This window comes from Dermochelys coriacea, chromosome 7 (genome assembly GCF_009764565.3).
Source record: "Dermochelys coriacea isolate rDerCor1 chromosome 7, rDerCor1.pri.v4, whole genome shotgun sequence".
NCBI lineage: Eukaryota > Metazoa > Chordata > Testudines > Dermochelyidae > Dermochelys > Dermochelys coriacea.
Window position 1 is genome coordinate 25,342,916 of NC_050074.1, and position 19,684 is coordinate 25,362,599.

The 19,684-nt window shown below is 38.7% G+C and overlaps 1 protein-coding gene across 22 annotated transcripts in view; it reads left to right on the forward strand.

Annotated features, from left to right (window-relative positions):
* The window catches only part of DNAH12 (dynein axonemal heavy chain 12), a 178,167-nt gene that overhangs the window by 25,826 nt on the left and 132,657 nt on the right, over nucleotides 1–19,684 (forward strand). For 15 of the 22 annotated variants that reach the window (XR_006283048.1, XR_006283049.1, XR_006283050.1 and 12 more), the window contains exons 10-23: nucleotides 1,499–1,655; nucleotides 1,776–1,867; nucleotides 2,133–2,311; nucleotides 3,269–3,404; nucleotides 5,042–5,167; nucleotides 7,712–7,846; nucleotides 8,921–9,114; nucleotides 11,178–11,421; nucleotides 13,614–13,799; nucleotides 14,229–14,429; nucleotides 15,554–15,748; nucleotides 15,991–16,112; nucleotides 16,232–16,514; nucleotides 17,216–17,335. Coding sequence is in view for 18 of the 22 variants with exons in the window: in XM_038408654.2 (XP_038264582.1) it covers nucleotides 1,499–1,655; nucleotides 1,776–1,867; nucleotides 2,133–2,311; nucleotides 3,269–3,404; nucleotides 5,042–5,167; nucleotides 7,712–7,846; nucleotides 8,921–9,114; nucleotides 11,178–11,421; nucleotides 13,614–13,799; nucleotides 14,229–14,429; nucleotides 15,554–15,748; nucleotides 15,991–16,112; nucleotides 16,232–16,514; nucleotides 17,216–17,335 (2,370 nt within the window). In the remaining 4 variants the exon portion in view is untranslated. Of the gene's footprint in view, nucleotides 1–1,498; nucleotides 1,656–1,775; nucleotides 1,868–2,132; nucleotides 2,312–3,268; nucleotides 3,405–5,041; nucleotides 5,809–7,711; nucleotides 7,847–8,920; nucleotides 9,115–11,177; nucleotides 11,422–13,613; nucleotides 13,800–14,228; nucleotides 14,586–15,553; nucleotides 15,749–15,990; nucleotides 16,113–16,231; nucleotides 16,515–17,215; nucleotides 17,336–19,684 lie in introns of those variants that run through there. The other 7 variants (XM_043520002.1, XM_043520003.1, XM_043519997.1 and 4 more) reach the window with 6 other exon arrangements.

Consider the following 19,684-nt stretch of genomic DNA (forward strand, 5'->3'; position numbering starts at 1 on the left):
TTACCTGGATCAGACTAAGCCAGTTAGGTCTTTATCACGACTGTTCATTGCAGTTTTTGACAGAATAAAAGGTCATCCAGTATCCACCCAAAGGATTATTTCCTTGATTTACAGATGTGTTCATCTATAGTACTGAAAGGCTGGTATTGCACCCAAAGTAGAGTGTTGGCTAATTTGACCAGATCACAGGCAGCTTCCGAGGCCTTTCTGGCTCATTCTGGACATTTGTAAGGCAGCCACCTGGTGACTGATCCATATGTTTGCCTTGCACTATGCCCTCTCTCTCATCAGTGTAGAGATGATGCCAGATTTGGAAAGGGGTTCTTACAATCCTGTTCAAGTAGATTCCAAACCCACCTCTGGTTTGAATTGCTTGTGAGTCACCTACAGTGGAATGGACATGTGCAGTCATTTGAAGAAGAAGAAACGCTTACTAACCCTTTTCTGTAACTGTTGTTGTTTGAGATGTGTTGCATAAGTTCATTCCACAACCTTCCCTCCTTCCTCTCTCTCTTCTATAAGAAGGAACTATGGGGGGTTGGGAGCGGCTTCTCCCTTCATACCTGCGTGCAATGGCATGAGGCAACAGAGTGTACTCACGCCACCCCGACAGGTATTGCTGAGGGAAAAATCTGATAACTGTGCACAAGGTGCATGCGCACCTACAGTCGAATGGATATGTGCAACACAAGTTGAGGAACAACAGTTATAGGAAAAAGTTGGTGACTGTTTTTTGCTTGTGCACAGATGTTAAAATTTTTTTTAAAGTTTGCACATGTGTGTTTACATCTGTAAAGTGAGGGCTGTGTATGTGCATGTGCAATATTCACACAAATATAGGTGAAAGCCAGGCTGAAGCTTGCCCCTAAAGGTGAATTTTAACTTAAAGGTGAGCTTTAAAGGAAAAAGAAATGGTCGTGTCCTCCCCTCATCCTTTTTCATGTATTTAGACTGCCTGAAAGTGTTTTAATTATAATAAGTAAAAATTCTGGGTTTTGTTTTTTAACATTAGTAATTCCGGTCATGTTTGTTATAGACGACTCTGCTGACTGTAGAATTAAGCAGTGGAGAGGAGGAGGGATTTTTACTTTAAAAGTCTGAGGTTTTTTCTTTTGTTTTTGTTATCATCAACTTAATTCAAATGACTGACATTTTGGATAAAGGATATATCTATTAAATAGCTATCACCTCTAGTCCCTTAAATTAAAGTGTGAGGTTTTAAAGTCTTATAGTTAAGATACCGGACTGGGACTCGAGATTTGCCACAGACTTCCTCGGTGACTGTGGGCAAGTACCTGAAGGCTAGATTCCAACAGCCTTATTCATACTTATACATTACTCTGGAAGTAGCCTAATTGATTTCAATGGGTCTAACCACAGAGAAAGGGTATTGGGTAAAAAAAACCTTTCCAAGTTATATTTTAGGAACATGTATCTAAATCTTGTATTGTTGTTCTTTTACTTTTTTAATATAATTGTCATTTTCTGCTTCTGTTAGAATGTTCAAACAGTACATTCTTGGCTAGCTGGAGGGCCCACCGCTGTAACCCTTGACACTGAACTTGCTGACCATGTCATAGCTTGGGCCTCATCTACACTGAAGAGAGCAACCCAGGCCAATTTGGAAGGTCCAAAAGAACATTTTGAAAGATATGGTAAGCGAGCTAAGACTGCATTTTGTATGAGAACGTTAGTACTTGAAGTGAATTTTGTGAAATAATTAGTCTACTTTTATGTACATGCATTGTGGTTTCAATGTGATTATTACATTACAGTTGAAAGGTATGGTTGGCTTGTAGATGGTACAGCAGACACACGAATAGAGAGCTTTGAAGCAGAAGAACACAATTTTGATGAATATACTGCTGTAAGTTTTAATTCTACATTTTATGCATAATTTTTCTGTGCAATAATTAAAAAAATAGAATAGAGAAAAATAGGTGTACAGCCATTAAGCTCACAAAACCATATTGGGTATCCACAAGTGGATTTTTTTTTTTCAGAATAAATATGGTAATCAGAATAAAGTATTATTTTTAAAGCTTTTTAAATAATTTATAAAACTTATTCATAGATCTAAATATTTTAAAGAATGTTTCTGCAATTTAACATGTGTACATGTCATTTTGAAGTTTATAGATGAGTTTCTCAGCCTTGCTAAGGAAATCATGAGTTTGCCACTACTAGCTCATTTCCCTATGGTACGTTTGGACTGTGATGATTTGAAACAGGGTTTGACTGATAAAGCAAAAAGCTTTGCAAATATACTAATGGAGAGAATAGTTGCTAATCACAGAGAGGAAAATGAAAAGTGAGTACACTTTCTTGCTATAAACCACCACTTTCTTGGAAAGGAATATTATTTAACATAGTTGCATTTGTGTTCTCTAGGCGGTGTATAAATATATACAGTACTTTACTCCCTTGATTAACCAAAACTCCTGGTTAACTGAAAGTCAGTAGTATCTCAGGGGAGTTGCATTGGCTGGTGTCTCTTTACTGGACTTCAGGCCCTAACTCCGGCAAGAGCACAATGTTTCTATTAGAGCTGGCAGGTTTTGGGGAATCTGCCTGGGAAGAGATCTACTCACTGCATTCCTGGCTTCCCAAGAGTAAAGTGCCAGAATTGGCCAGAGGAAGGGACTTCTAGATTTCTTGAAGCTCTGTATACGTGAGAGACATCTATAGATTATCTATATATATAAGGGATGAACTATTAGGAAATAAATCAAACTATATGATGGCATGATAAAATTCTCAGATACTATTAAAAATGTATGATGCCATGTCACAAGAATGACAAAATAGGGTTACATTCTTATAATGCAAAGCAGACCGTTTGTGTGTGTGTGTGTGTGTGTGTGTGTGTGTGTGTGTGTGAGAGAGAAAGTGTGTGAGAGAGAGAGAGAGAGAGAGAGAGAGAGAATGAATAATATATGGCCCTAATACTGTGCTTAAGTTTCAATGTACTTATTTTTAAAAAAAGAAAAGATTTTTCTGCAGCAACTGTGTAACAAATATTTTAAGAGTTACTAGAAAGGTGAAAGTAAAGGGAGGTATATGACTCTTGTAGCTAATTGGCCAAATTCACTGTGACCTTGAAATCGTGGAATTACACCAGGGATGGACTTGGCCCAGTGATTTTAAAGAGATAATTGGAATGATAGTTCCAGGAATGCTTGATAACTCATACACATATTGCTGGTGTTATGGCTCAGCTAGAAACCAAGTTAAACAAAATCTTAAACTTTGACATACGATTTTACAGAATATGCAAGGAATTTGAAACAATTCAAGAGCGTGCATTAAAAGTTCCTGAGACCACAGAAGAAATGATAGAAATGATAGCTTATGTAGAAAAGGCAAAAACTACAGGTATTCAGGCACTGCTCATAAAAATCCAGGTAAATGTCTATATTTCTTTTGGCTTAAATCCTTCTCCAAACCAGCAGTCCTGTACACTGGAGAGTTTCTGTGGAGCTGGGGATGAAAAATCTCCTGTAACAATGGACCTGCTCCACAGTTGCTGCTCCAGCCACTGGGCTAGAATGTCCTTCATACTCTGAGTTCCCCTCACATGTGGGAAAGAGCTGGTGACTGTGTGCAATAACAAGTCCACTGTACCTTACCTGTATCTAGATCTTTGCTACATAGCATGTTTTTATATGTTTTTAGGCATTGTCTAAATATACAGTACATTGTACCCAGATTAACTAAAAGTTCTGGTTAACTGGAGCTTAAGGACACCATGGAGATCTGGGATCCGTGCAACACAAGATGAATGCTTCCTCTGTGTGAACTTTATACATCTCACCTCTATCCCCCTTTGCTTACATGCATGAAGAGGATGGGCAGGATTTTCCTTCAATTATAGCTCAAATGAGCTGGATTTGAAGTTTTATTTTTATCACAGTGTGTCTTCTGAAGGAGACCCAAGTTAGAGACTGTCTCTAGGTCCTGACTTTAAAGGCCAAATTTATAAAAACTAGAAGCTGATTGTATCTGCAAAAAATGCATACTCACATATTAAACTACATTTACGTGTGTATATATGATAATTGGGGACACAAGGGTACCAGCGGGTACATACAGTACAAATGTTTTGTTAATGTGCAGGTTTTTTACAGCTGCAGCCAGTCTCTGGTGTTTAAAATGTTGTCTGTAATTGTCAGAGATGAGCCTTTTATTGTTTGGATGGGATTGACAAGAGGATGCTTCTATTTAGTGTTTGAGCTGTGATTATTCTTGGAGGAAAAATAGGAAATATTGTATTTCAAATTGTGTAAGAAAGGAAACTAAAACAACATTACAGCTCCACATTAGTCCTAAAATCTCAGAGGGCAAGTGGCTCTTTGATTTGTTTTGTACTCTGAGTCAAGGTGATTGTTGATCAGATTTTCCACTTTGATGCTGAAGCCATATATGACAAACAAAACATATGCTGCAGAATGAGCATATGTACTAAATAATAGGCTTTCCTCACACAGAGATTAAGTTAATAGAATATGGTAAGATAAGAGAGGTTTACACATTAAGGAAGGCATAAACCTGAATATCTTATACTCTTCGAAAAGATTTCTAATTTTTTAAAAATCGAACTTTATTTGACTTAAAAGAAACTACACAACATGTAATTTTATATTGCCTATATTATTATAGCTCCTTTAAAAAAGGAGAGCTCAAGAAGCATAATACCCAGCAACTGAGATCTGATCACTATAGGGGGAACAAGTTTCAGAGAAGACACATGCTAAGATTCTACATACAAACTTTCCATGTTACATTGCCTTTCAAAGAAATGAGAGGTCAATTCCTTGATAATTTATAGTCCTGAGGCGAAATCTGGGACACCCACTGAAATCAATGAGAGTTTTGGCAATGACATCAGTGAGGCCAGGATTTCATCCTTGGATCAGGATAATAAGGAACAAGAGATTATGGGTCTGAATTCACTGTTTAAACTTCATAAATATTTTCAGTTATCCTATTCTATACTATAAGCAAACGTGAAATACAAGTTTTTGTGGAATCTCTTTTTTAGGAATGCGAAAGGCGAATGAATTACCTTTTAGATGTTTTTATATTTGCTCCTGAAGATCTGGTACTGAATGCAACAGTCCTACTGTGGCCTAAGAAGATTAATCCCATCTTTGATGAACATGATGATGTAAAGATACTTTATTTGTACATTATATATTCTAATTTGTTAGGCCTTGTAAAGTATTTGAATAATTTATTTTCACTGATGATAGCTGTTGTCTAGTCCAAATGTGTATAATAACATTCGTTATAAGGCGCTCAAATACCATGGTACCAGGTTTATGTATTTATAAGAAGCCAGTGCACTAATGGAGACTATAATAATTAGATATTTAGCAAGTACCAGCAGGCTACAAATATAGAAAATTAGAACTGTCATTTGAGCTTAGTCTTTGGCAAGTCTGCTATCTTACTTGTACTATGGTCAATACCTGATAATTCAGAGGAAGATAAAAATTCACTAGAATGCACTTAACCAATTGTGTAATACTTTATACAATGGGGAAAATTCCTTCCAGGCCCAAAAAAGTTTGTGCCTTGAAGCATGAGAAATGAATATCATCCTTTTAATATGCACACTTATCACCATCATATGTGAGGGATTTATCTAGGACTTTTAAAAAAAATCAACCATTGCTATATGAAGAAATTATTGCATTATTTTCTTTCTAAATGTACTGGATATTAATTTTTTCATGTGACTTTTTTCTCTAGATAAATAAGAATTAGGAATTCCAATTATTCTATTAAAGTTTACTAATGAAGACTATGCAACTGTTGTTGTTTTTCTGTGATCCTGGTCCATAATAGATTACTTTCTTAACCTTCCATCACTTCTTCAAGCAATAGTCCACACGATTCACATTGTAGTTCTTTCGCACTGCCCATGATAGCAAGTTGGAGTTCATAGTATCCCCATGCTTTCCCATGGCTCTTAGATAGTTTAAGGTTATAGTTAGTGAGCTTAGAGTTTGTGTAGTTTTTAAAAAGTTTTATTTAAGCCTGTTGGGGGAAAAAAATCCAAAGCACTTTTCTTTCTTTGAGTCTTACTTTGGTATTGAGGAATATATCCAAAGGCAGAGAGCAAATCTTTAAGCTTTAAAAGACTGTTATGCCCCAGTGATGTGGGTACAAAATGTTTATTTTGTTTAGAGGAGTCTCATATCCCTAGCATGTGTGCCATCTGTATTTGTTTTACTGAGCTCACAGACAGGGCTTGTGATGCTTGTTTCAAAATTATTTTTTTATAGAAAGGTCAATATGAAGTGTGTCTGACTCTGTGGTATCACCTAAGGAGCAGTTTCTTGTAGCTGGGGTACTCAACAAAACCAGCTTTGAAACAGGAAGAAACTCCACTATGGGGGCTAAGTGATCTGCTAGCTCTATGAGACCTCATGTTGCTATCAAGCTTTCTTGTCCATTCTCCTCAGCTCAGTCAGTGACTCCTGCTGCCCAAGACAGAAGGAGCAAAGATCTCCAGATAGGGCACAGCGCTGGTTGCCATTTCCAGTGCTGACCAAGAAAGCTAAAAACCATCATGCTTACTTGTCTAAACGGGCTCCTTTGAAACCGCATTGGTACCATGCTTGCTTCCTCTGCCCCATTGTCATTGGTACCACATCTTGACAAGATTTCTGCTGAGACTCCAGTATTTGTACCATTGGACAGAGCCCTGTCATTGTCAGTACAGTCTCCTTCATCTACTAAGGCTGGTTTTACATTTCCTGCAGACCTTACTATCACTCCAGAACTGGAGTCCCCCTTGGTGGCTGTCTCTTCTTTTTCTGCAGTAGCCAGGAGACTCTCTTGGTATTGGAGCCCAAGATACTGAAGATGAGAATCTCTCTGCATCCAACCTCATGCTGTCAGGCTGAGACTTTTCCTATTTCTACAGCTCGGGAATTGCCTCCCCCTTTAGAGTAATTCTGTTCATCTGCATAATCATTTTTACATGGAAGCAGGAGCACTTTTCATACGAGATCTCTGCCTTCACCTACATTGATTCCCAAGAGTAGCTTTGGAAGGAGTCCATCTCGTCACAGATCTTATGCTTCAGAGAGGTCTCATATTCTTGATTTCCAGCTTTTGCAGCACCATATTTCCTTTTTATATGGGGCTCAGACCTGGCCCTATTGGTTTTCAGTTCAGTCCCTGAATTGAAAAATGAACTATTTGCTCAGTTCTAGTTGCAGACTGCATTCATATTTCCAATTTTTAAAATAAACTACCTCTTCCCTCGTAAATTAGGGTGCCCTCTACTCAGGTCCAGTTGATATCTCTGGCTTGTTTGAGAGGTGCCTATTGCTGAAATTTGTACTTGTGGTTAGGTTCATAGGTTTACCAATCACTAGTCCATTGTCACAACTTCTAGGTCAGATGCCTAATTTGCTCTGCTGGACTCTTCTACAGTTGTCATTTAGATAAAACTCCTAACACCTATCTTTTTGAGGGATAACTGCAAGCCACTTACCCATAGTGGGATCATTGTGGACAAAAGCTTCTATAAGAACTCCAGTTATTGCAAGGGAAATAATCTGTCTGTACTTTTTATTTTCTCTTTATCCATGCTGATAACACTTAATTACAAAACATTGATGCAACATGTTTGATCACACAGATGTCTACTGCAAGCTTTTTTTCTTTTAACACATTTAAATTATCTATTTTATAGCTGATTGAACAATCTAAACGTAAAGGTGAAAGTGAACTACTGGCCAAACGTGAGAAGCTTATTTTGGAACTAGAAAAGCAGACTCGCTGTATGGAAGAGTTTACAGAACTCTCAGAACTGGATCGCATGCAACAGGTCTGGTAAACATAGTATAAAGGGGGTTCAAAGAGTCACATTTGCTTAATACAAGAAATAGGATTGTGATTTAAAAAAAAATGTAGCAAACACAAAGTTAAATATTAAAGCTCTATTGCTGTACTGTTATGCTGATGAAAGTCATTAGACACCCACTTTCGCGCTAACTACCATAGTGACACTAATAATCTGATTGGAGGGGAAATTTACCATAAGGACTTTGTTTAAATCAGTTAATAGGTAGTCACAAAGTAGAGTGATATTAAAGATATGGAAGCAAATGCTTTTGAGGCTGTGCAAACACCCTTGGTGAAATCCTGACCCTGCTGAAGTTAATGGAAGTTTTGCCATTGACTTCACAGGATTTCATGATTTCAGTAGCTGGTTTTAGTATGTTTAGTTTTGGGAAATTAAACCACTAAGTTAGGTTTGTTGGGGTTTTCAGTCAGTAATTTCATTAGGAATTGTCCAGTTACAGAAATCTCAAAACGCCATTGTGTATGATCAGTAGACTGAATGCTGGATCTGAAACTTCATGACATCCCAGTCCCCTTCCCGAATCACTAAAACGCTACCTGCCATATTTTGAATGTAAAAAATTGCTTAAATGGGAAGATTCCTGACTCCTTCACTGAGTAATTAAGTACATTTAAAAAAAATTATCTCAACGCATGAAACTAGTTTAAACTTGGGATTCGCAGTTGCCAAGACTACATATTAACTACAGAAAAGTTAATAATATGTGTTCTTTTTGTTACAATGTACCGTTGAAACTCAAACAATTTGAGAACACTTTTTTACAATGCTTCAGTTTGAGAAGAGTAAAATTATGCTTCTTTTGTTTTTCTGAGCATTATTCGAGTGTCCTCATTGTGGAAAAACTCAGTCCATCTGCCTGAGGACCATGTTATTGTCTTTGTTAAAGAGCATGAGGCTAGTATCTTGTAACTCTCACAAATTACTTATAATTTTGAAAAGCCAGTGATTTATTGTCTCTTTTAATATCATGTAATTATGTCTATTCATACTATAAGTTGAATAATTTTCAAAAGATATAAAATCATTTGATTTCAGTATGTGACTGACATGAGAGCATTGCAGAAACGCATACAGGAAGCTGAGGAAACAGTAGCTTTTATTAATAAAGAAGAGACTCTTTTCAAGTGGGAGTTGACTGAGTATCCTGTTCTCGAGAGTTTAAAAGTCAATATCGAGCCCTATCAGAAACTTTTTGTTCTTATACTGAAATGGCAACGAACAGAAAAACGGTAATTATATACTTAATAGTCTTAAAACTAAATAAGGAAAAGGCTAAAAGATTCAGGTTGCTTTTGTTTTTCCATGCAACATATGTGAGCTATTTTGAAGCTTAACTCCTGCATGTGAATATTTTCATCTCTGTGTTTATATCTATCCAGGTATAGATATACAGAAGTCTGATTTGTCTCGTGTACCCCAAGTTTCACCTCACTTAAAAACTACTTGCATACAAAATCAGACATAAAAATACAAAAGTGTCGCAGCATACTATTACTGAAAACTTGCTTACGTTCTCATTTTTACATATAATTCTAAAACAAATTGATTGGAATATAAATATTGTACTTACATTTACTCCTGAGGCATTCTGCACCAAAAAATTAAAAATTATGCGCACAATATTTTAAAATTATAGAAAATTCTGCAAATTTTATTTGTCAAATAAATATGGAAGCTCCAGCATGGCATTGGGGAGCACAGGCCACTGGCTGCACAGAGGTGGGAGATCACTGTGAAATTCCCTCTCCCCCCGGACATGGACTCAGCAGTGAATCTGCACCCATCCCTAACATAGCGCAAGGACTGGGCCTGCCCCAGAAACACCCCAGAACTTTGCCCCTCCATGCAAAGTGCACCAGGTGTGAGCAGGCAGGCTCAGCAAGGTAAGATTCGTGTGTGGAGGGGCTTAGTGCGTGTGGGATCCAGGTATGGGTTGAAAGGGTTCTGTGTGGGGCAATCTGGGTGTGGGCAGGTGGGGGGGATCTGGGTGTGGAGGGATCTGGATGCACAGGGGTTTGTTGGGGGGTTCTGGGTGCAACGGTAATGGGATTCTGCAGGGGATCCAGGTCAAGATGGTTGGGGCTCAGCGGGGGTAGGGAGGGTTTGGGTGTGGGGCTCAGTGGGGGTGGGGATCCAGGTGCAGCTGGTTGGGGCTCATACGGTGGGGATTTTGGTGTGGATGGCTCATCGGGGTGGTCCAGGGGCAGGGGGAGTGGGGCTTATCGGGGGGTGGGGGTGTTCTGGTTGCAGGGGGATAAGGCTCAGTGGGAGGGTCTGTGTACAAGGGGGTCTGGATGCAGAGGGGTTGGGTGGATGGGGGAGCAGCTCCCTGTACAGTGATTCCTCAGTGTACAGTGTAGCTGAGGAGCAACGGGTGCAGGAAGTGTGTGGGGCGAGGGCGGGGGCAGAGGAGGGGAGTTTGCAGAGCTTCCTACAGCCAGAGGAGAAATCTCGGGGTGGGTCTGACCCAGACCCAGATGCCATGCAGGGGAAGAGGAAGGATAGGGTGGGGATTTTGGTGCGGATGGCTCATCAGGGTGGTCCAGGTGCAGGGGGAGTGGAGCTCATCGGGGGGTTCTGGTTGCGGGGGACGAACCAACCGTGTGTTCCCCAGTTCCGTCTCACCCCACTCCACTACACTCCAAAGAGATTTACCTCTCTGCTGGTTGCGCTGGGCACCCGAAACATGCTTCTCTGAGACGCTGTCTATATTTATATAACAAAATTCAATTTTGAAGCTGTCTGCACTCCCAAAATGGAATGTTGTCCTTCTCAAATTATGATGTTACCTCTGGTGGGTAAATACTGCTGTATAAGCTATAACAGTGACAGGTCTAAAGTGTGTGAAAATGGGTATACACTTCTTAACTGGAGGTATAATTTCCAGCTCTAGGAGACACATTCATTCTGGCTCTGATTGAGCTCTTGCACTAAAAATAGAATGTAGCCGCAATGGTGTGAGCAGCCAAGGGTGGGGGGAGGGACTAGCCACTCGAAGTACATACCTTTCCAAGGTGGTGGTCACCTTCTAGTGACTATACCCTGTGGAAGCCCTGATGCTACTAAACAGGTGTGAGTGCTTTCTTGGTGGTTATTATTATTTTGTAGAGAATGACAGAATTAAAAACATTAGCTGCACATCCATTAAAATGTTTCTTTTAACTTTTTAAACTTCTGTTTATGATACAAATAGTATATTTAAAATTTAAAAATGTGCTTTAGATATGTACATGATATATTTGTCTTTCTGATTCTTGTATAAGATGCGTTATAATTTTGTTTTTTGTCCCAGATGGATGGATGGTGCTTTCCTGGACCTGAATGGGGAAAGCATGGAGACTGAGGTAGATGAGTTTTTTCGAGAGATATACAAGATGTTGAAGCTTTTTCAACAAAAGCAGAAGAAAGCAGAACTAGAAAAGAAGAAGACACTGCATTGCAGAGCCATAGTAGAAGAGAAGCTGGAAGAAGAAAAGAAGGAAAATCCAACTATTATAATGTGTTCATCAGTAATGGGGCAGATCAAAGACTTTAAGGTTAAAAAAAAAAACATTGATAATAACACTTAGCACTTAGGGACAAATCCTAAGATCATTACTCATCCAAGTAGATACTACAATATCTGAAACATCCATTTTGGTTACAGTAGTAACTTGATAATTCACAGAAACGAATGGGGAAACCCCTTGTGAATGACGGAATTTTGGGGAAAGTTGAATGATTGATATAGATATATTTTAAGGGTCAGATTGTGTCTGGCTCCTGAGTGGCTGCAAAGGAGAAGAGAAGAAGTCACTTTCTCACTTCACCGCCTTTGACCCTGGAAGGATCAGGCCTAGGGGCTAGGAGAGTGTAGGTCTGTACTCCACTTAATGGGCAGTAGCTACTTGGAAGTGGGAAGAGAGGACTGGGGATGGGAGCAGGAGAAGAACTAGGAGGATGCTGCACTTCTTCAAAGAGATCAAGCTGCTGCATCAGGGTACACAGGAAGAATTGTGGCGGCTGATTCCCTGTTTACATTAAGGGAATTTGCACCAGTGCAACTACATCAAGGCTTGGCCTACACTACCAATTTATGTCAGCACAACTATGTAGTTCAGCGGTATGGAAAATCAGTTATACAAACTAACCCCTGGTGAGGACAGCGCTTCTCCTGTCAACATAGCTACTACTTCTCAGGGAGGTGGAGTACCTATGCTGATGGGAGAAGCTCTCCCGTTGAGGTACGTAGTACCTTCACTAAATGCTGTAGGTGTAGACAAGCCCCAATACTCTCATAATATAAACCCCTAATGTAGACATGTGGTATCAATGCAAAATAGGACTTAAACTGGCACCATTTGCTTTGTTCAGTTATTGGATTAAACTTCACCAGTTTAAGCCCCACTTTATGTCGGTGCAGTTACATCAGTGTGACCAGCATAAGATTCAGCCAGAATCAGGAAACTTTGCTTACTGAGCAGACAGATGGTGTCTCTTCAGTGCACCTGAAGGTGCAGTCTAGGTCAAAATGTATTGACACGCAAATGCCCATTTGGATTCTTTCATCAAGATATTCTTCACTGCCATCTTCATGATTTAAATGTGCTGCTGAACTTACCTTCTTCTAAGGAGCAAACCCAAAATAGTAGTAGTGAGCTGCTATGACAGATTTTTTTCAAGTCCTGCTATGCAGTATTCATGGGAGTGTTGGTTCTGTCATGCTTTTCAAGTGATAACAAGTATGCATTTAGACTGAATTCCTGGCCCAATTTAAATCAATGACAAAACTTCAACTGATTTTAGTAGGGCCAGGATTTCTCCCCTAAAGTTTTTGCAAATTTTCAGGCATATGAATAACCAAAGAGTGAATTAATAATATATTTTAAATTTACACGTTATATAAATAATAAAATGATTACTTCCTGCCATGGAAAAAGCTACAATAAAAGAAACAGATTTTGAGGCATATCTAAGAACTGTAATAGGGAATTCTGAAAATTAGACATAAAGGCAGCTAAAGGCTCTGTAAGCATCACTCTGTGCCCCCTTTTGTATTTAAAAATAAACTGGAATTAAAAAATACACAGATACAAAATAGTATTTTTTCTCAGATTACTAGTAGAACAATTGTATAAGAAAGTACATTTTAATACAAAATGTAGTTGAAAATTAGTTAATTTTTTATGCATCTGCCAAGACCTAAGTTCATGATTCTGTATTTCTTCAGAAAAAATTAATAACATTTGGTAACAACTGAAGCAGTGCATTGAAAGAAGCCATCTGTACTGTTCAGGGATTAATTGAAGTCACACATGTCATCAGTTGTTGCAGGAGAAAACCTGAACTTGGGTCTTGGCAGTTAAAAAGCCTTCTGTTTCACCCTTAGGAATGCATGTACAATAGTAAAATTATTGCCTATAATTCATCATCAGTGCAGATCCACTGATGAAAGTGTTATAATAGACTGATACGGAAACATTGTTTGAAAAGATTGTTAGATATAAGGAACAGTGGCGTGTCTTCCAGAGAGTCAGTGGTATGTGGAATTATGTTTTGAAAATAATAATAGATGTATATTATGGACTGTCACTTAATATTCAACTTCTCTGGATGTATTAGCTGAAATGTAGAGTTTAGCTGCAAGGGGGAAAGAGGGTGAGAAATAGGTGGATCATAATTCACATTATCTGCAAAATTTGTATTTACATAGATGAAATTCTGTTTTGCAAATATTTTTCTCAACTAGGAGAATATCCCCACGGTGACTATCCTTTGTAACCCAGGCATAAGGACTCGCCACTGGCAACAGATGTCAGATATAATAGGATATGATTTAACTCCAGACTCTGGAACTACCCTAAGAAAAGTTTTAAAGCAGAACCTAGCCCGTTACCTGGAGCAATTTGAAACTATAAGTGTAGGCGCAAGTAAGGTGAGCACAGAGGTTTGACTGTAAATCTCTTAAGAAACAAATGAAAAGTGAAGTATGTTTTTGTGTTGGTTTCTGGGGCTGCTTATAATGATTTTTTCCCCTTTTATTGTTGCATATAACTTTCTGCATCTGTTGAGAGCTCATCACTGACAACATGACCTATTGGATGGAGTGTTGGCTATAACTTTGAATTTGTTTGCATTTATGACTTTTGTGTTGTAGCATCAGTGTTACCTAACTGTATTATTTTGTTATGCTTCGGCAAATGAAATGTTAAGAAAAATAATAAAAGAAAACAATGTTATGCTGTTAGTACTAGTGACAATTCTCATAAGATTTATCTAGGTATGTGAGATTATATATTGAATGGGTCAACCAAAGAAAATTAGTGCAGTGACTATAAAATGTCTCCTTCTTTCTATACTATAGGAGTTTTCTTTAGAGAAAGCTATGCACACTATGATGGAAATATGGGAGTCTGTTTCCTTCCATACAAGCATTTATCGTGAGACTGGAGTTAGTATTCTGTCAGCAGTGGATGAGATTCAGACTATTCTAGATGATCAGATTGTAAAAACTCAAACAATGAGGGGATCGCCTTTCATTAAACCTTTTGAAAAAGAAATCAAGGTATGAGAGGCAAAATGTTTATTTGCTTTTAAAAATGGCCACTTATATTCAAGTGATAACTATAGATGGCCTAATGTTTTATAATTGTGGCATTATTGTTGGATTTCATGTTTCAAAATTTGATGATATGGGTGTTTCTAAATAAAATCTTTTACGAGTTGTTTTAATTTTTATTTTTTTTAAATGTTGAGATTCCCCCTTGTTCTCCCAATCATGGTTTCTCTCTTCCTCCTGGGCCAAGTCCAACTGCAGCAGAGAGAATGTTCTAAATATCCTCATCACTTTAATCTGGGAAACCAACGTTTTATATAAACTCTCTAACTCTTCTTGATGATGATTATAATAATGGTTTCATTATCTTTAATGAAAGTATTCAGTGATCTAGTCTTTATGAGCCAAATTTTGTCCTCGGGGCATGCCTTTGCAGCTGGGCTGTACACTGGGAGATTCCTGGTGGGCTGGCAGAGGAAGGAATTACTTTCCTCAGGGTGCTGAACAGCTGTGGAGCCACTCTGCCGCTGTTATTCTAACCTCAGGACTAGAATACTCTCAGTAGTTATTGCACACCCTTCCCGCATCAGGGGAATATTTGGTGGAGCTACTGTCCCTGCCACCACCCCAAAATCGTATTTTGTAGTTGCATGCAGGGAACCCACACACACCGATGGGCTCAATGAAGCATAGGTGGTGTGTACTCTTTACACAGATCATTCAAATCCTGCCCCCCTACTGTAATATGGATCTGTCCTAGTTCTGCTATGAGCAAGACTCTCCTGGCTATGGAGAGGTGAGTAGGATTTCCAGTATCATAATGAATGTTACCTAAACATAAAATTATTAAAAGATGATAATAGTGAAGTGATCTGAAACTCCATTCAAAGGCTTTATCAGCGCTTTGGGAAATTAGTCTACTGGAAGGTTAGACTTTTCAAACTGTGTAAGTAATGCATGTATAGGAAAGAACATTAATCTTCCTAGTGGTTTACTTTTCTGTTTATATAAAGTCTCCTTGGGAGACAGAAAATGTTGTGCTCTCCATAAGATTTGGTTTCTTTACTTTTGATTCTCTCTAACTTTATGGGGTCTGAATATATCCTGGCAATAATTTTAATGTGTTTGTTAAGGAATGGGAAGACCGTCTTATTCGAATTCAGGAGACTATTGATGAATGGTTGAAAGTACAAGCTCAGTGGCTTTACTTGGAGCCCATCTTTTCTTCTGAGGACATCATGCAACAGATGCCAGAAGAGGGACGTCTCTTTCAGACTGTAGACAGATACTGGAGGGACATTATGAAGTATTGTGTCAAAGACCCTAAGGTAATATATTGACTCAGAAATAATCTGGCCCCAAAAGAAAAGAATTTTATCCTCCTTCCATTTTTATCAATAATTTTCTAGTAAAAATACTCAATGAATTGAACTATACCTGCACTCACACCTAAGACTTAATGATAAAAGCATGTGCTATGTATGTATCACCTTAATAACCTTCATTGTACATGTGCCCTCTATGTGACTTACTGTATGCACTTATGGAAATTGTATATCTGTTGTTACAGGTTCTTGCTGCCACTTCATTGACAGGTTTATTGGAGAAACTTCAGGGATGTAACGAGCTTCTCAACAAAATCATGAAAGGGCTTAATGCTTACCTTGAAAAGAAGCGCCTGTTCTTTCCTCGGTAGGCTGCATGTTGACTGTGTCAAAACCAAAGATGATTGAAATTACGTTTTGCTATACAGTTGGGCTGACACATATAGTAACTTGGTAATTCTGTCATTTTTGTGAATCTTTTCCTAGTTTTTTCTTCTTGTCTAATGATGAAATGTTGGAGATCTTATCAGAGACAAAAGATCCTCTCAGAGTTCAGCCTCACTTGAAAAAGTGTTTTGAGGGCATTGCTAAGCTGCATTTCCTTCCTAACCTGGATATTCAGGCAATGTATAGCACTGAAGGTGAACGAGTGGAACTGATTTCAACCATTTCTACTTCTGACGCTCGAGGTGCTGTGGAGAAGTGGCTGATTCAAGTGGAAGATATTATGCTGAGGAGTATACATGATGTTATTGCTGAATCAAGATTGGTATGTTTTCTAGTATATGTTCCAGGCCACCTCCTACAAACCTATATATATATGAGTAGTCCTTACTTCATTTTAGGGTGTTTTCCCAAAAACCTTACTCACACTAAAACTCTTCTTGCCTTCAGTGTAATGTAAGCATATGAAAGCCCAGGATCAGGTCTAAGTTTTTGGTGGGAGGCTTATAATTATAGGCCAGTGAGGTCAATGGGAGTTTTACCTTAAACAGGACTGAGAATTGTCCGGCATGGTCACGGGAATATATAAAATAAGCCTGACAACATTACTAATCTTCTAAGATATCCTATTTTGTAGAGTTTATTTCAGTATTGCAATCTTTTTTTTAGTTAATTAAAAATTAGAAGTAAACAAAATACTTGTTGCAGGTTTGCCCTCCCTAAAAAGAAAACCCACAAACCAGAAAATGATTCTGTTTGTGATTTTAGCATGTTGGGCAGATTCTAGTAATTAATAGGGAGAATTTTAAAATCTAACGATTTGGCAATAAAAAAAGGAAGAAAATTTAAGGAAAAGCAATTTAAAAGAAATATTTTTTGTATTTTATTTCAAAAATACAAATATAATATTGCCAGCATTCCAAAGAGTATCATTAAAGCATCATATTGATTCATATTATACAAGAGCATGCTCAGTGGTACGTATTCAGTTATTTACACTGACACCAGATGTATTTAACTCTTTAGGCATATCCTGAGACGGAACGAAAACAGTGGGTTCTAGAGTGGCCTGGACAGGTAGTGCTGTGTGTGTCTCAAATGTTCTGGACAAGTGAGGTACATGAAGCCATTTGCAATGGGCCGGAGGTATTATGAAGCATAATATTTTCATTTTTATTGTACTTTGTTCAGCTAAATCATTCATCTCTCCTCCTGCCCAAAATAAAGTTGGATAAAGTAAATGATGATTAATCTTAAAATGTAGAGGTGTAAATAGCCTTTGGGTGTTTTGAATATTAGGTAACGGTCAAATTCTGAAGAATGTGCCAACTGCATCCTTTATGCAACTGTATCTTGGTCTGGCTAGCTGGAGGAAAAGGGGCATTACCCCTTAAGGAATCTTTTGAAACAGCGCAGAGAAGGGGGAAAGCTTACAGGGATGGACAAGAAGGGGAGGATGCAATTGGGGACAGATCAAGGTCACTTCATTGTCCTTCTTGCTGACTGGAAAATGGGAGAGGTATTTTTACACCATGCAGCCCCCTTCTTTACCAGGATCAGGCTGGAACCAGCCACCCATGCACCTATATACTTGGGAACCTGGTCCTGTTCCTTTTGACTAACTGTGGGCATTATGCAAGTTGCCCCTTTTCTTTGTGGGGCCGGAATGGAACTTTTCCTTCACTGCCAAATTGACCAAAGTAAGGTAATTTTTTTTCACCTTTTCTGCACCTGACCTGGGAACCTGATGGGGTGGAGTAGGTGGGTTAGGTTATCATGTCGCAGTTTATATGTAACACTAGTGGTGGACATCCAGTGCAGGTACTCGGTATGCAAGGGGTATAGTTTTGGATAAATGGATTGGAAATGGATTTGAAGGAAAGCATCCCTTATGGGAGCTGATTTAAGGGAGATTTGGGACTCCTACATCTCTTCAGATGGGAGACAACCCTTTCCTTTTCCTGGCCCCATTCAGGGAGCCAAGGAGGGGGGACGGGGCTCCTATGTCTGGATCAGTAGAGAGCCTACCTCCACCTCCCTGTACTGTACAATTTGCTGGATACTCCCAGATGTTATAAGCAGATAAAGTTGCAGCCAAATTAAACCACATCCATGCCCTCCTATCTTTCTTCTAGCATGGATGGACAATATATAGTAGCCTACTTTCCCACAGGGTAGTCAGGTAACTGATTTACAGAGAGTGCTGCCTAAGGACCAAATACCAAATTTTTTTTGCACTCAAAAGTTCCCTTGAAATTGGTGGAAGTTTTATATTCAAGGAATCCAGGATTGGGCTCTGAAAAATGCAGGCTGATATGTAACCTCCTGCTACTTTAGAGTTTTCTATTAGAAAAGTCTAAATACCAGTGCAGTCCTCATTCTAACAAGTTTTAAAAATCAGTGGTACTATCAAGTGTGGAGGGATCAGAAAGGAGGCAAGTAAACATGACACACTGGAACTTTTCATAGTTTGTGGGCATGTACAGCACATTCACATATATGCATACACAACCATTATTTATGCGAACATTTTAATTGTAGTTTACGAGCCAATTTTCCATAAATAATTAATTAAAAATATTGCTCTACTAGTTCCAAGGAGTTCAGGTAGATAATATCAAAATAAAGGTTTCAGAGTAGCAGCCGTGTTAGTCTGTATTCGCAAAAAGAAAAGGAGTACTTGTGGCACCTTAGAGACTAACGAATTTATTAAAGCATAAGCTTTCGTGAGCTACAGCTCACTTCATCGGATGCATTTGGTGGAAAAAAAAGAGGGGAGATTGATATACACACGCAGAGAACATGAAACAATGGGTTTATCATACACACTGTAAGGAGAAAGAAAAGGAGTACTTGTGGCACCTTAGAGACTAACAAATTTATTAGAGCATAAGCTTTCATGAGCTACAGCTCACTTCATTGGATGCATTTGGTGGAAAAACCATATTTTTGGTGGTTTTTTCCACCAAATGCATCCGATGAAGTGAGCTGTAGCTCACGAAAGCTTATGCTCTAATAAATTTGTTAGTCTCTAACGTGCCACAAGTACTCCTTTTCTTTTTGCGCATACAGACTAACACGGCTGCTACTCTGAAACTGTAAGGAGAGTGATCACTTAAGATAAGCCATCACCAGCAGCGGGGCGGGGGGGGAGGAGGAAAACCTTTCATGGTGACAAGCAAGGTAGGCTAATTCCAGCAGTTAACAAGAATATCTGAGGAACAGTGGGGGGTGGGGTGGGTGGGAGAAATAACATGGGGAAATAGTTTTACTTTGTGTAATGACTCATCCGTTCCCAGTGTTTATTCAAGCCTAAGTTAATTGTATCCAGTTTGCAAATTAATTCCAATTCAACAGTCTCTCGTTGGAGTCTGTTTTTGAAGCTTTGTTGTTGAAGGATAGCCACTCTTAGGTCTGTAATCGAGTGACCAGAGAGATTGAAGTGTTCTCCAACTGGTTTTGAATGTTACCATTCTTGACATCTGATTTGTGTCC